Below are 15,880 nucleotides of genomic sequence, written 5' to 3' on the forward strand. Positions count from 1 at the left end.
GTTATATAGACCCCATTTAGAACGTATGATTTTTTTTTTCCATTTCTTGTGTTTTACTATGAAAATAAACTAATTTTTGTGAAATTTTTGTACAATTTGTAAAAAAATGTTTTTTTGCGACGAAATTTGTAAAAAAATGTTGCGTTACAAAAAGATCCATATAGTGAATTTGTTCAATTTCCCCTCCAAAAAGAGTCGTTTGGGATTTTAACACATGTAACAGTAGACATTATTCTACCATGAAGAATTGCCAGTCCTTTGTTAGATAACCCTAAAAACAGGGATGACTACGGGTTAGATGTTGGCGCAAGTGGAGCAACTTGTTTGCGACAAAACTAGCAAAATATCTTGTTGGTGCAATTTTGCACCTGTGCCCACGTGGCCACGTTTGTGGGGGCGCTCGTGTGTTTTGAGCACTCGTCAAATTTGTTAATCTAACGAGTAATATATCATCATGATTATATTTATCAGTATCGAGAATTGAAAACAAGTAAGGTTTATCAATTAGATATCACACATCTAGTCATCTATATAGGTGTTGTGTAATTATACAAGTTTTTAAAATAGGCTAAAAGTCTAATACTTACTCGATAGGCACTATATCAAACATGGTGTTTGCAACATGTTCCTTATATTTCGGGTGCCGATAGGCACCGTGTGATTTAGCAAGCTTAACGCACCTATAAAAAGTTAGCCTAAAAAAAGCAGCTGTCCATGTATACTAGTAGATGTCAAAGTCTAGGACCTATGATCTTAGGGCAGGACACCAGTCATACACTGTCTGTCTCGGCAAATTACTCGTCTCTTTCTCCGTGTGCCGAGGTCTCTCCATCTCCACGGGGCACGCTCGACCAGATGCTTCGTACTACCTCTGTTCCAAAAGAATATAATTCTAGATAGATTCTCAGTCACGCTATATATATATATATATATATATATATATATATATAGGGAGAGGCTATTCAGTAGCCGGCTACAAAATAAGTTATTCTGTAGCCACCTTCATTTACTATAATTTTATATACTAATTTACCATAATGTCAATACATATTTACGATAGTTGGGTTACTATAACATATGGGGATATTTACCATAACATTATATTAAACCACTTAGTAAGGAGTTACTATAATCTCGTAAATTAACATAGTAATTATCATAACTCAAAGTGGCTACAGAATAAGTTATTCTGTTGCCAGCTACAGGATAGTAGTTCTATATATATATATATATATATATATATATATATATATATATATATATATATATATATATATATACACCATGAAAATATGTTTCATAAAAAATCTAATGATACACATCTAGTTTAATAGTACTTATATAAAATTTGTTAAACTTGATATACTTTAACATAGCATTGTTATAGAATTGCATCCTATTATAGAGGGAGTACTTTGGTTAGACTAAGCCTTTGGTACCTCTACAGACACTGCTCCCTCCATTCTATACAAAATATCATTCATATTTCTGGAGAAGTCAAATATTATTAAATTTTACTAAATATATAAGAAAGCATTAACATTTATGATGCATAATTAGTATTATTAGATAAATCATTGGATATATTTTTATCCTAAACTTATCTAGAGATACAAACATTACTAATATTTTTTTTATAGATTTAATTAGATGTAAGAAAGTTTTTGATCACCACAGACCGCAAAATCTTATAATGACACCACCAGCCATCATGTAGCGGTTGGTCATAGCCTAATCCGACGCCCCCGCTACTGTGCAGAAGGGCCCAGAGCGTCGTCCAGTGTGCTGACGATGGAGTGTGGACCATGTTCATTGCAATTCGTCTCCGCGGCTCCGTCCCTGTCGCCTCCACGTCCCCGTCCCACCAACCCCCAACTCCACTCTTCGTCGCCACGCCACCTCCTTCAGACGCACTGCGCCGGCCCGAAGGGGAGGAGGAGCGGTGAAAAGAAAAGAGAAGAAAATGGGAGGAGCGGAAGCCAATCCGAGCAAGTCAGAGGATCCGCCCGCCTCCCCCGAGATCTCCGCCTATAAAATCCGCCCCACCCCCCACTCTCCCACCAGCTGCTCTCCACCAAGAGCTGCTGCCACCACCAAACCTATCGCTGGATTTGTCCAGAGTCTCTCCTGTTCGACCGCCCTAGATCTGATCCGCGGCGCCGCGTCTTCGCTCAGGTTGGTCGCCGCAAGCCGCCCTTCTTCCTCTAGCAGTCCAGTCCAACTCATGGCAGTGTTTTCAGCTTCGATTATTTCTTCTGTTGGTGGGGAATTTTTGGGGGGCGCTTATAAGCTGTTCCGTGGAATGGAATGGAATGGAATGCAGATGGCGATCACTGTGAGGCGGTCGACGATGGTGCGCCCGGCGCGGGAGACGCCGCGGCAGAGGCTGTGGAACTCCAACCTCGACCTCGTGGTGCCGCGCTTCCACACGCCCAGCGTCTACTTCTACCGCCGCGACGGCGCCGCGGCGCCGGCGGAGGGGTTCTTCGACGGCGAGCGGATGCGGCGCGCGCTGGCAGAGGCGCTCGTGCCGTTCTATCCGATGGCGGGCCGCCTCGCGCGGGACGAGGACGGGAGGGTCGAGATCGACTGCAATGGCGAGGGAGTGCTCTTCGTCGAGGCCGACGCGCCCGACGCCTCCGTCGACGACTACGGTGACTTCGCGCCCACCATGGACCTGAAACGCCTCATCCCGACCGTGGATTACACCGACGACATCTCGGCCTTCCCTCTACTCGTGCTCCAGGTGAGCTTGCTCAGTTCCTAGTGTTGTTTCGATTAGACTAAGGACAGAAACTGAGGACACCCCTGTTTATAGCTTTCTGGAAGTCGTACGGCAAAGTCTTCACAAACAGCACGGCAACTAATTTTGGTTCACCTGTAGTACTCCTATTTGTTTAGTGCATGATTGGATAGCTGGGCCTTTTTTTGTCGGTTGATGTAATTCTCCTGAGAGTACCTCGTGTTCTAGGTTGGCTTTTATTAGCTGTAACCGTACCACTTGCTTGCGTAGTTCTACCCACCCACCCGTGCTGTCGCTGTCTTGTTCTGAGTTGGGCCTCTGTTTTGGCTGGATTTTATTAGTACCCTTGGTTAGAATTGCTTAAGAAAATTCGGCATCCAAGGGCGGTCCCAAGGCCCGGCGAGCGTGGGCGGCTGCCCGGGCTCCAACGCTTTTTTAGTGGTATTCTACAATCGCTGCTACAGAAAATTGAATGTCCGTCAAGCAAATTGAGCCTGAGCTGAGCGGAGCACCTGCTATTGCTAGGTGACGGACGCACGACACTAGCTGGCACATATCACTTTCTAGTAAAACTACCACCATTATATTGCCGCTGTCAAACCTCTAATAATGTATCTCATACTTCTATTTTGTGGCTCCTGGATGTGTTATATTATGGGTAACTTCATATTTCCTTAGCCTAGTACGTACGCACTATCCAAAACTAGATAGGTTAGGATTATGCAGCAAATGAATAGCTACTCCTTATAGTGTGCAAATTAAACGAACTCACGATCACTTGACGGGATTTCATTTCATGATACCACGTAGCCAACATGCATCACCACCTTCTGCCGGACGCTAGCACGATGTATAATGTCAGAAGAGCCTTAGGATCCATACTATAAGACTAGTCTTGCAGAGGCCGTGTTGATCTTAATAAGCCTATATTTACTAAGATCATGCATTATTATAACCTTTTTTCTTCTTAATAAAAATGTGCTTAGGTACGTGCGGCCATGAAAAAAAAAAACCTAGCATTCATATATGTGATCATATTCGTGGTCTGTGGTTGTAACCCTGTTCTATACTAAGATGAAGAAAAACTTCCTCTGACTTCGCCCAGGCTCGGTTCAATTCCTGGGTCCGCCACTGTCGGCATCGTATTTGTTTTGGTGATTATGCATCGAAATAAACTTACTTCACCTGGACCAGCTAGTAGCCAATCTTATTCACAAACCGAGGGCCTTTTTGGTACACATGGCTAGTTACTAGTTGGGGCTAAAAGTTAGCCCAAATTAGCTGTGGTTGGCTAGCTAGTTGAAGGCTTGGCTAAAAAATTAGCCCACCTATTAGCTATCCTGTTTGGATCCACTAGAGCTAATTTTGGCTATGTTTTAGCTAGCTAGCAATTAGCACTGTATCCAAACATGCCCTGACTTGTCACGAAGTGACCATTTTATTCAATTTAAATCCTTTACTTCTCCACATTGACTTGTACTGTCAAAAATGAATATCAGCATTCATTCGATTGCATCATTTCATAGCACATAGTAACAGTCAAGCAGGCCAGTCATGAGAGCATACTCCGAGCAAACATGATAATTTTCCGGTAGAAGGACACCTAACTAATGAGGCTTCATGCAATGTCAATTGTGTACTACTCCCTCCGTTCCAAATTATAAGTCGCTTTGACTTTTTTGGCACATCCATTTTGCTATGCATCTAGATATAATAATATGTCTAGATACATAGCAAAATGGATGAACCAAAAAAGTCAAAGCAACTTATAATTTGGAACGGAGGGAGTACTATGTACTTGTTGACTTTTTAAATATTCCTGACCTCTGGATGTTTCTTGTCTCAACCTATGGTGCTTCGGGCTTGTGTCTTATGCCCGTAATCATCTAATTGGTTCCATACCAATAATGGACAAGTAGCATGTGCAGAACTTTCCTATTGACTTAAATATTAATACTTCAATTCTTTTGACTATTGTATGCCTTTTGTGCCTATAGTAGTCATAATGTTAGGTTGCATTAATCATGCCTTGTATATATTGGACCAGTGTCAATCGTTACGTGAAATTGCTACTTGCTAGTAGGGCCTACATGGTTTCCAAGTGAGGTTGCCTGGTCAAGTTTGCAGCTTCATGTAGTCAGCATTTGTTTGATTATCTTTGGATATGCATAGGTTTAATTGGATTTAATATTGATGTCTGATTGTTACTTTTAAACTAGCCCAATAGCTTAAGTTTTCCTGTCTTAAAAGTGAACCCTTTTGCTTTGCAAAACTTTGTATTCTTGCAAGTTGTAAACTATTCTTCTGTGACTAGGTTTTCATGAATACACCATTCAGCTTTCACTTCGAATTCTGCCTAAATGAAACTTGTCTGACCTGCTGGCCTTCTGGTGGTCCATTGTCACATATGCTATTTCATTTTCTAATATTTGATTGAATATGATGCATCACCAGTTTTATAGCGAATAATCTGATGAACTTGAATTTAAATTGTAAATATTGCTGTACTGTACAACGTCGATACAGGATAATCTGTTAGGCTGTAATTTAGCATCACAGATCTTACCAGTGGGCAGGGAGCTAGATGTATGACATAAGAGTTAGGTATTGTGTCTCACACCTGAAGGTAGCATAACAGAGTTTGGCACGAGGCTCTTTTTACCTTATTACACCATATTTTTGTACCTTTATATTGGTGTCCAGCATCGATTATAAATTTAGAGATATGCCTAGTAGGGGCTCCATATCACTTAAAAGGGAAAATAAAAATATTAAGCAGTGACAGGTGGTGACCCTGTCTTAGGTGAGCAGTATTGCATTCTGGGGAAGACAAGCTATATGCAGTGGAAGACTGCAAGCTTCTTTCATTATTGGCAATAGATTGACTCACAAATGTGTTACTGGTCCTTTGGAATTGCTTTCCAGAACCTACGTTTATAGGTTTATATTACTCCCGTTATCATTGTGGCCATTTACAAGTTTAAACCCACGCCGCTGTGCAAGAGCCATTTCATGCACATGATGTTTCTGTATTAAAATTATCTGCCATCTCTGGTTGTCATTCCATTTTTTTTTTTGAGTTCCATCGGTTGTCAGGTGCAATTGTTTTCTTGTTAGTGACTTGGACAAGCTTGTGCCAACTCCACAATTCAACAGTTATTTCTTTTAATAGAAAATCAAATAATCAGTTACCTTCACTTGTCCTCAAGATTTATCTGGTCTTTAAGCTCAGTGGGACAATAATCTAGTGGATAATCCTATCCATCTTGGAAATCACATGTGCCCGAAGAAAGTTGCATGATGGAATACAAATCAATTACTTGTCCTTTTGCATTCGATATTATATTTCAGCATACCGCATTAACCTCATGAAGTGGGTTGGAATTGACCACATTATTTCTCTCTTTTTTTTCTTGGTTCCAGGTGACTTATTTCAAATGTGGAGGCGTCTCCCTTGGTGTTGGCATGCAACACCATGTCGCGGATGGCATGTCTGGCTTGCACTTCATTAACTCATGGTCTGACCTCTGTCGTGGAGCTCAAATTTCTGCCATGCCCTTCATTGACCGCACTCTGCTTCGCGCTCGTGATCCACCAACTCCATCTTTTCAACATATTGAGTACCAGCCTGCCCCAGCTATGTTGTCCTCCACACCCCAGTTCCTTGCTTCCAAGTCAAAGCCACTTGCCACTGCGAATTCCACTGCTGTGGACATTTTCAAGCTCACTCGCTCAGACCTTGGCCGGCTGCGCTCACAGCTTCCTGCAGGGGAAGGTGCACCCCGGTTCAGCACATATGCAGTGCTAGCGGCACATGTCTGGAAATGTGTCTCCCTTGCACGCAGCCTACCTCCTGAACAACCCACCAAGTTGTATTGCGCTACTGATGGGCGACAACGGCTACAGCCTCCACTACCAGATGGTTACTTTGGCAATGTCATCTTCACTGCGACACCACTTGCTGAGGCTGGCAAGGTGACCAGTGGGCTGGCAAAAGGAGCAGCAGTCATCCAGGGAGCACTGGATAGGATGGACAATGACTACTGCCGTTCAGCGCTGGACTACCTGGAGCTGCAACCGGATTTGTCAGCACTGGTGCGTGGAGCACATACCTTCCGGTGCCCGAACCTAGGGCTCACCAGCTGGGTGCGCCTTCCTATCCATGATGCCGACTTCGGATGGGGCCGGCCTGTGTTCATGGGGCCAGGCGGCATTGCATATGAAGGTCTGGCGTTTGTCCTCCCAAGTGCGAATGGAGACGGCAGCCTGTCCATTGCTATCTCGTTGCAGGCTGAGCACATGGAGAAGTTCCGGAAGCTAATCTGCGAAGTTTAAACGGAATGTCAGCGCCGACTATTGAAGGAGGATGTTATAGGGCGAGAGGCTTTATGTTGTACCCAAATTCTCAGATAAAATACTGAAGTTTGAAGTGAACCCAGTGGCTGCACTTTCACTTTTGAAGACTTGCAGAGCTACCTTTTGCGCCCTTTGGGGGATGTTTTTGGCAAACCTATAATTGTATGGGTTACCGATAGATGAGTTGTTTCAGGGGAAAGATCGATTATAGAGAAAGGGTAGACATTTTCTGTGAAGAAACATAGTAAAAATCATTGTAAGGAACAAACTCCAATAGCAAACTCGATGTGAGGTTACTTGAGCATGGAATAATCTATCAGCAATTTGGCAATCCACATTTTTCTACCTGTACGACGGAGAAATAGCTGAGATTGAGCTGCAATTGCAACTGAGGCCATGTTTTCATCCAAAATCTAAACTTTGGCACTATGTAAAAAGAAGATTCTCCGTTACATCAAACTTGTGTTACATGCATGGAGTATTAAACGTTGACGAAATCAAAAACTAATTGCACAGTTTGGTTGTACTTTGTGAGACGAACGTTTTGAGCCTAATTAGTCAACGATTAGATAATTATTATCAAATAAAAACAAATGCTACAGTATAGCTACAGTACTAACGAATTCAGCCGGCGCCGAATCCGGCCAGAACTAAACGCGGCCTGATTAAACTCTTATCAAGTTGACTGAAGTTTCCTCAGTGGCCAATCTTGATCTTTCTGCAGGTGTGGGTCACAACAGGTGCAGATCTTCGCCCTTTTTCTGAGGCTTGAAAAGAGCGCCAAAGTGAAGATCCTCAATTGCTGCAGGCTGAGATACAACTGAACACAGGCTGAGGTTTTGAGGCTGAGGTTGAAAACACGGGCAGATGGAGCCATCGACTCTTCTCCAAGGGGCACTGCCATGCTGCAAGGCTACTCATCATGACATGGATTGCAGTAGCAGACGTGGAGGTTTGGGTAGTAGTCTAAGGTGGTGGTGTGTTGGAGAAGCCCTTATCAACCAGTGTACCCCTTCGGATCTGCTGCAAGCCTGATCATAATACCCGGTTGTTGTGCCTTTGATAAAAGTATGTTCGGAATCGTTGCACCTCCATGAGAAAGGAGACAAAACATAGAACACAGCACCTTATTTCAAGTACTAACAATAGATTGTTGATCATTCGCCCAAAAAAAAGATATTTTATAATGGATATTCAATTAATAAAAAAATACATTGGTTCCTTCCTGTCAATAATGTATAGAGGTTTAGAAGGAGAGAATTGACAGTATGTGAAGAGAGAGAGCATGCAAACAGGAATGTTTTGGGCCATTAATTTAACCATGAATGACAATGACATCAACGAATTCAGAATCCAAAGTAAATTTGGAAGTAATCAGATAGATTTCTTCACTGAACCATCCTTTTCGGAGAGCTTCCAAATCTAAGAATTTGGGTTCAAAACAGAGACGGTAGAAGTTGCTCTTAGAATCTATCAACGCACGATATTTTATTTGTTAGATCCGAAATCAAGGGCCCATATCAAATCACCCTTTCTATACCTTGTCCCATTCGTTTCGCTGAAAAATCAAGCTGAAACACTCTTTCGACTGATTCGTTGTAAGAGAAAAATACTGTTCCAGCTAAAAAAAACAAATTGTTCCCACCAAAATCCAAACTTTGGCACTATGCAAAAAGAAGATTCCCCGTCACATCAAACTTGCGGTACATGCATGGAGTACTAAATGTTGACGAAATCAAAAACTAATTGCACAGTTTGGTTGTACTTTGCGAGACGAACGTTTTGAGCCTAATTAGTCAATGTTTCGACAATAATTCACAAATACAAACGAAACGCTATAGTAACACATTAATTATTTGGCTACTCCCAAATCCAGAAACTAAACGTGGCCTGAAAAAGATGAATTATAATTGTCTCCTACCCTTTCTTCCAAGTGCCCATCCATGCCCGCCCAATGCTAGATGCGACTGTGCGGCCCCACCACCAATGCGTTTCCACCCGACTTCGGGTAGTGCTGCCACGATCGGAGCCACCTCAGCAGCCTAGCAGCGCCTCTAAACAGCGAACGCTCATCCAAAACAAATGCAGCGATCAAAAAAAGTGAACCCGATAAATAGTATCACTTTCGTCTTATTTGGCAAATATTGTCCAATCGTGGACCAACTAGACTCAAAAGATTCATCTCGTGATTTTCAACTAAACTGTATAATTAGTTATTTTTTTACCTCTTTTTAATACTCCATGCAAGCGGCTAAAAATTAATGTGATGAAAAGAAAATAAAAAAACTTAAAATTTAAATGGCATCTAAACAAGGCCTTGGAAGCAACTCAACCAAACCGGCCAACCAACTGCACGCGCACAGCTTATGGTACCGCGCCTCTCTCTTCCTGCGCTTTGTTAGGAAGCGTTGACATAATAAAAAAAACATTTATTTTAAAATACTATAACTTCTGAACTGTGTATCTATTTTTAATTCCGTCTGTACTAGTGTGTTCTACGTGACGTGACTAACAAAACTAGATCCCACTTACATATGTTTCGAAGAAAATTTTCTAGTACTAATTTCTGTATAATAACTTATAACATATAACTTATACATAAAACTTATTACGTATAACTTATAACATATAACTTATCCTAAAGATTAGAAACACAAAAATTATAAAACAAAACTTATGTACAAAAGCTATTAAACACAAAGGAACAATTAACTTATAATTTATGCCAAAACTTAGAAACACAAAAAATTATTAAACATAAGGAACGAATTAAATAATAACTTATGCTAAAACATGGGAACACAAAAGTTATGGAACACAACTTATATACAAAAGTTATCAAACATAACTTTTATAAATAAGTTATTCTATATAACTTATGTATATAAGTTATTCATGTACGTAAGTTATTCATTACAACTTTATATATTATAAATACATATAAATTGCTACTAAAAAATTATTTAAAACATATTTAAATGGGGTCTAGTTTTGTTCGCTTTGTCGTGTAGAACATATCGGTACAGATGGAATTTAAAATGGATACACCGTTCAGAAGTTATAATAATTTCAAAATAAATACTTTGATTAGTTTTTGCTGATGTCAGCGCTGACATCAGCGCATGCATAACCGCTCAGGGAGGGGAGGCACGCCAGTTGAGACGTACGCGTCTGTAGGAGCGTTCGCTGGATTCCTTGCCGGTGAACGATCACTGAATTGGATTTGGGGCAGCCTAGCCTATATGAACGTTGCTCTCATCAAGTCTGGACGCGCTCCCTTGTTGCCACCATCTCTCGCCGGCTTCGGCAGCGCACCCTTACCCCCCTCCCGCCACTGTCCATGACCGCCACACGCTAACCTGGCTCCTCCGGGCTATTAATTTGATGCCCTTGCCCCTACTTACCCAATCGCCATCGTCGTCCTGGCTAGCGGTAGTATTGCTGCCTCACCCCTCCCCTCCCGCACTTGCCACCAGTCCACCATTGTTGAGCCGGCTTGGCATCCTTAGAATCACCAGATTTTTCTATAAGCGTGCCAGAATCCTTGCATGAGACCTTAAACCCCGAGCCTTGCACCTTAACCGCATCTGAGTCTCTGAGCCATGATGGGGTTAGAGGAGGCAACCTTACTACTCAAATCGGACGGATTAGAGGTTGATTTGGGCTTGAATTGGACATGAGAGAAATAGAGCGTTGAATTTCGCCAAAAGACTCGATGCTCTTTAGGATTCCCATTTTGTGTTTATTTCACCCATATACCTAAGGTTGATAAATTGTGACTACAACACACAAAAAGAGTTTTGTAAAACAGCTTTTAACCCTCATGGCAATAGAAAACAATGGGAGATATGAAAGTGTTTGTACTTTTCATTAGTCCTTGTTGGAGCACCTAGAACGTTTTTTAATGAGTCTATAACATATATTTTGTTGAGTAGAGTATTATTCCTGGTTCGGGGATCGTTGTTCAACGTTGGGATTATACAAGCATTCCAAATTCACTTGGAAATGGTCACATGTTGAAGAGAAACTCTTTTTAGTTGAAGAGAACCGGACAGCCTTTGTGCTAAGGTTTTGAAAGCTAAATATTATCCTCAAGGCAATTTGCTGGATAGAGCTCCGGCTGGTGAGGCCTCGCAGACTTAGTGTGCAATTGAATATGGACTAGAGCTGCTGAAACAGGGAGTGATTCATCGTATAGGAGATGGAAGGTCTACCCAGATTTGGTGGGATAATTGGCTGCCCAAGGAGTACGGTCTTAAACCGATTGGACCCAGTCGCATGTGCACAGGCTCAGGTGGGTTCACTATCTTATTGATGACAATGGTGATTGGGATGAAACGGCTGTACGCAGGTACTTCTATCCTTGTGATGCAGCGGAGATTTTTAGTATCAAGCTTCCTGAGCAGCGTACTGCTGACTTTGTTGCATGCCATTATGAGAAAACCGGCATTTTTTTCTGTGAGAAGTGCTTACTGGTTAGTGGTACGGAATCAGTATAGAGTTGGAGCTCCTGGCAGTAGCGCAAGTTCAGATCAGGGCCGTGCCGGATGGAACAAGCTATGGCAGGTACGAGTGCCATCCAAGGTCTCTGTCTTTGCTATGAAAGCTGCCAATAATGGCTTGCCAACCATGTTAGTTGATCTCCACCAATAGGCCCAATGGTCTATTGGACCCTTGCCTCAGCTCCCTAATCGGAGGAGCCCAACCCTAACTGGTTGGTGGGCCCCTGTCGCACAGCACATATATATAGAGGAGTGGGGAACTGGGCTCGGGTCACGAGGTTGAACGGAGCCACCATCCCACCCACAGAAAACCTAATCCGATCCTAAAGAAGTGCTGCCAGCGACGGGATGAGCCCGCCACCACCGCCGTCGCTCCTGCAGGGCCATCACCGTACCACTACGGACTTCACCGAGCCAGAGCTGCCTCTACACTGCCGTCCAAGCTGCTGCGGCGCTATGGGCAGAGCGGTGAATCTTCGCAAAGGGTGAGAAGACTCACACCGGATCTACGGGTTACACGCACATAAAGGTACACCATTCAATTCTAACAAGGGTACCAGAGCTAGGTTACCTCTGTGTAACCCTAACCCTAATCGGGTAAAAGAAGAAAGAAATAGTGACTGGGGTGGCGGAAGTCACTGTCTACCGGTCGCCACCGCCACCGCACGGGGAAGAGATGCCGCACCACCGTTCTCACCGGCACACGGCAAGAACAGAACAGATCCAGTTTGGATCTAAAGAAAGAAGAAGAAGAGTGGGTTCGGATTTGGCCGAACCCTAAGACCTAACCCTAATTTTAACCCCATCCCAAATCGGGTTAATCCCAAAAGAAGAAAGGGAAGAGGGAAGAAGGGAAAGGAATCAGTCTCGGGAAAAAGAACAGTGAACCCGATTCGGATGAACCATCCTCATCCCAATCGGAATCAAATCCGAAAAGAAAAGAAAATTCCAAAGAAAGAATAAGAACAAGGGTCGGAACCCTAACCCTAACCCTAGTTTCCCATTTGGATGAACAAGCAAAAAGAAAAGAAAGAAGATACGACCCACCCCAATCGGTCAAACAAAGAAAAGCAAACAAGATCTAGATCCGATTGGGGAACAAGGGAAAAAGAAAATAGTGAAACCCCATCCCCAAACCCTAACCCCGAACCGGAAAGAACTAGGGAAAGGTCGGATTCCGAACCCTAGATCTAAACCTTTGTTCGGATAAGAGAAAAGGAGATACAAATCCGAAAGGGGAAGGGGTGGATCTACCTTGCCGTGCGTCGGGATGTCCCTTTGCCAGCGCGGGAGAAGAAGCCGAGCCGAGGGAGCTGGATCTCCGGGCTCGGCTAAGGAAGCGCCGTGGCCAGGCCGCTCGACGGCGGCGTGCTCACCCGTTGGAGATCACGTGGGCCGGCGAGGGGGCCGGCGACGGCGCCATGGCCGCTCCACCGTCGTCGCTCTCGCTTCGCTGGCTCTCGGTGTCTCGCTGTGGCGGCACTGTTGCGCTGAGGTAGAGAGAGGAGAGAGCGGCGAAGAAGAGAGAGAAGCAGACGGAGAGAAATGAAGCTAGGGTTTTCCTCGGGGGCTCGCGGCGTCGCGTTTTATCCGAGCGAAATGCGCGCTCGGCCGTCAAATCTGGACGGACGGCCGAGATCGAACGGGCCACGTCGCCAGCCCATGCGGGTGCGAGCGCGCCACGGCACTTTGCCGGCCCAGGCCCAGGTTGTGGCCTGGGTGCGGCCTGCGCGCCCGCGGACAGATGGGCCGAGTCGGTTTTGACCGGCTTGGGCCGACACAGGAATAGCAAGAGCCCAGTTTCGTTTTTTCTTTTTCTAGAAAATTGAAAATGCAAATTAGCTCAAAAGAAAAATAGAAAAATGTATTTTACCTGTGGGTAAAATTCAAGAAATTGAGTATACGTTTTCCGCTGCTAAAGAAAAAGTATATTCTTCAGTGATTTTGAACCGACGTGATATTTAACTGAAGAAAAAGAAAGTTTTTCCAGTAAATATTTATTTCCTGGAAATTGATTAATGGATTAAAGAAAATAGAAAAAGCAATTTTTCCTGTGGGTAAAATTCAAGGAAAAGAGAGTTTTTCCACGGCCAAAGAAATTATTGATTCTCCAGTTATTTTGAACCAATGTGGTATTTAATTAGAGAAAAAGAATTTTGATAAAATTATGATGTTGTTATTTTCTGACCAACGTTGTTAATAACAATATCGTAATGTTAATGATTTATGCATTAATTCTACTTCTGTCCAACGGTGATGTAGAATTAGTGTATAAGAACAGATGTTAATTTTAATGATTTATGCATTAATTCTACTTCTGCCCAACGGTGATGTAGAATTAGTGTGTAAGAACAGTTGTGAAAGTTAATGATTTATGCATTAATGAAAGCTCTAGTTTGGTTTTGGTGAATTGATGAAACCCTAAGTGCTAACCTAGTTTATCAAGTGATCGTGACATAGGTAACACACTTCAAGTAGAAGAAGCTAATGAAGATCATAGCATGACAATGGTGATGGCATGGCGATGATCAAGGGCTTAAACTTGAAATGAAGAAAGAGAAAAACAAAAAGCTCAAGACAAAGGTATAAACCATAGGAGCTATTTTGTTTTAAGTGATCAAGACACTTAGAGAGTGTGATCACATTTAGGTTTGATAGCCATACTATTAAGAGAGGTGAAACTCGTATCGGAATGCGGTTATCAAAGTGCCACTAGATGCTCTAACTCATTGCATATGCATTTAGGATCTAGTGGAGTGCTAACACCCTTGAAAATATTTGTGAAAATATGCTAACACATGTGCACAAGGTGTTTGCAGGGTTGAGATGGGTTTGGGTCCCTCTCTCCCTCCCGCCGAGCTTGCTCGACGGGATTCGGCGCTTTTGGAAAAATGAAATGTCTATTTTCTATTGCGCCGGATGCAAAATTCTTGGTGATTGGCACATTTGAGCAAGGGTGAAGAAGTTTGAGTTGAAATGGAGTTGGTAGAAATGATGCTGGCGTTGGTCTACTGACCAGACGCTGGGTCACTCAGCGACCGGACGCTGAAAGGCTGCGTCCGGTCGAGCTGTCAGACGGCATAGTAGGTAGGGTTGAGCACCGGACGCTGGTCTGCGTCCGGTCAAGGTGGACCGGACGCGTCCGGTTGGAAAAACATGCCTCGGGGAGCTTACTGGAAACGATCGGACGTTGGGGCTTCAGCGTCCGGTCAGTTTTGACCGGAGCATCCGATCAGCTTCGTAGCCGTTGGAATCTGACGAACAGCGTTTGAAGGTGATGACACGTGGCGTCCATTGGGCGACCGGACGCTGAGGGCCAGCGTCCGGTCAGTATGACCGGAGCGTCCGGTCAGAGCGCGTTTTGCCCAGTGAAGGGGTATAACAGCTCTATTTGTTTGGGGCTCTATTTATAGCCCCATGGCCGGCTCAAGGGAGAACTCTTGCACATTTTCATTGACATAGCAACCTTGTGAGCCTAGCCAAAGGACTCTCACTCATCTACATCATTGATTCATCATCATAGTGAGATTGGGAGTGATCCAAGTGCATTGCTTGAGTGATTGCATCTAGAGGCACTTAGTGATCGTGTTTCGCTGCGGGTTTCGCTTGTTACTCTTGGTGGTTGCCGCCACCTAGACGGCTTGGAGCAGTGAGGATCGTCGAGCGGAGGTGGTGATTGTCTCCGGCTCCGATCGTGGTGATTGAGAGGGGTTCTTGACCTTTCCTCGGCGGAGCGCCAAAAGGTACTCTAGTGGATTGCTCGTGGCTTGTGTGATCCTCATCTTGTGTTGGTTGTGCGGCACCCTATTGAGGGTTTGGCGTGTGAAGCCAATTAGCGCGTGAACCTCCAAGTGAGTGAATCGCCACAACGAGGACTAGCTTGCCGACAAGCAAGTGAACCTCGGTAAAAATCATTGTCTTCATCATTGATTCTGAGGTGATTGGTCATCATTGTTATTCATCTTCGTGATTGATTGGTTCATTCATCTACACGGCGGTATAACCCTCTTGATCACTCTCTTTACTTTACCGCAAACTAGTTGACAAGCTCTTTAGTGTAGCTAGTTGTGAGAGCTTGCATGCTTGGTTGGTGTGGCTCTTTAGTTAGCCTTTGAGAGCACACTAACATAGGGTAGTGTCATTGATCTTGTGTGAATTGACACTATCTAAACTAGAATTGTGGTAGGTGGCTTGCATTTTGAGTAGGCTAGCGCAACACTCGCTTCGCCTCATAATTGTCTAACCATTTGGTTAAGTGTTGTTGTAGAAATTTTTATTA

The 15,880-nt window shown here is 43.6% G+C and overlaps 1 protein-coding gene across 2 annotated transcripts; it reads left to right on the top strand.

The window, feature by feature from the left end:
* Positions 1-1,951: 1,951 nt before the first annotated feature.
* On the top strand, positions 1,952-7,430 carry LOC136496599 (hydroxycinnamoyltransferase 1). 2 transcript variants are annotated; one of them, XM_066492318.1, is made up of 3 exons: positions 1,952-2,175; positions 2,324-2,746; positions 6,167-7,430. In XM_066492318.1, exons 2-3 carry the CDS (start codon positions 2,324-2,326, stop codon positions 7,076-7,078), a joined length of 1,335 nt encoding a protein of 444 aa, XP_066348415.1. In that variant the 5' UTR covers positions 1,952-2,175; the 3' UTR covers positions 7,079-7,430. The 2 variants fall into 2 exon arrangements, with proteins under 2 accessions (XP_066348415.1, XP_066348414.1); XM_066492317.1 differs by lacking the exon at positions 1,952-2,175 and having other exon boundaries at positions 2,318-2,746.
* The last annotated feature ends 8,450 nt before the right edge of the window (positions 7,431-15,880 follow it).

This window comes from Miscanthus floridulus, chromosome 12 (assembly GCF_019320115.1).
Source record: "Miscanthus floridulus cultivar M001 chromosome 12, ASM1932011v1, whole genome shotgun sequence".
Lineage (NCBI taxonomy): Eukaryota > Viridiplantae > Streptophyta > Magnoliopsida > Poales > Poaceae > Miscanthus > Miscanthus floridulus.

Excerpts from the sequence above, each read along its gene's own strand:
- LOC136496599 (XM_066492317.1), top strand. The coding sequence starts at position 2,318 with ATGCAGATGGCGATCACTGTGAGGCGGTCGACGATGGTGCGCCCGGCG. Across the intron at positions 2,747-6,166 it reads TCCCTCTACTCGTGCTCCAG|GTGACTTATTTCAAATGTGG; the intron begins GTGAGCTTGCTC and ends TCTTGGTTCCAG.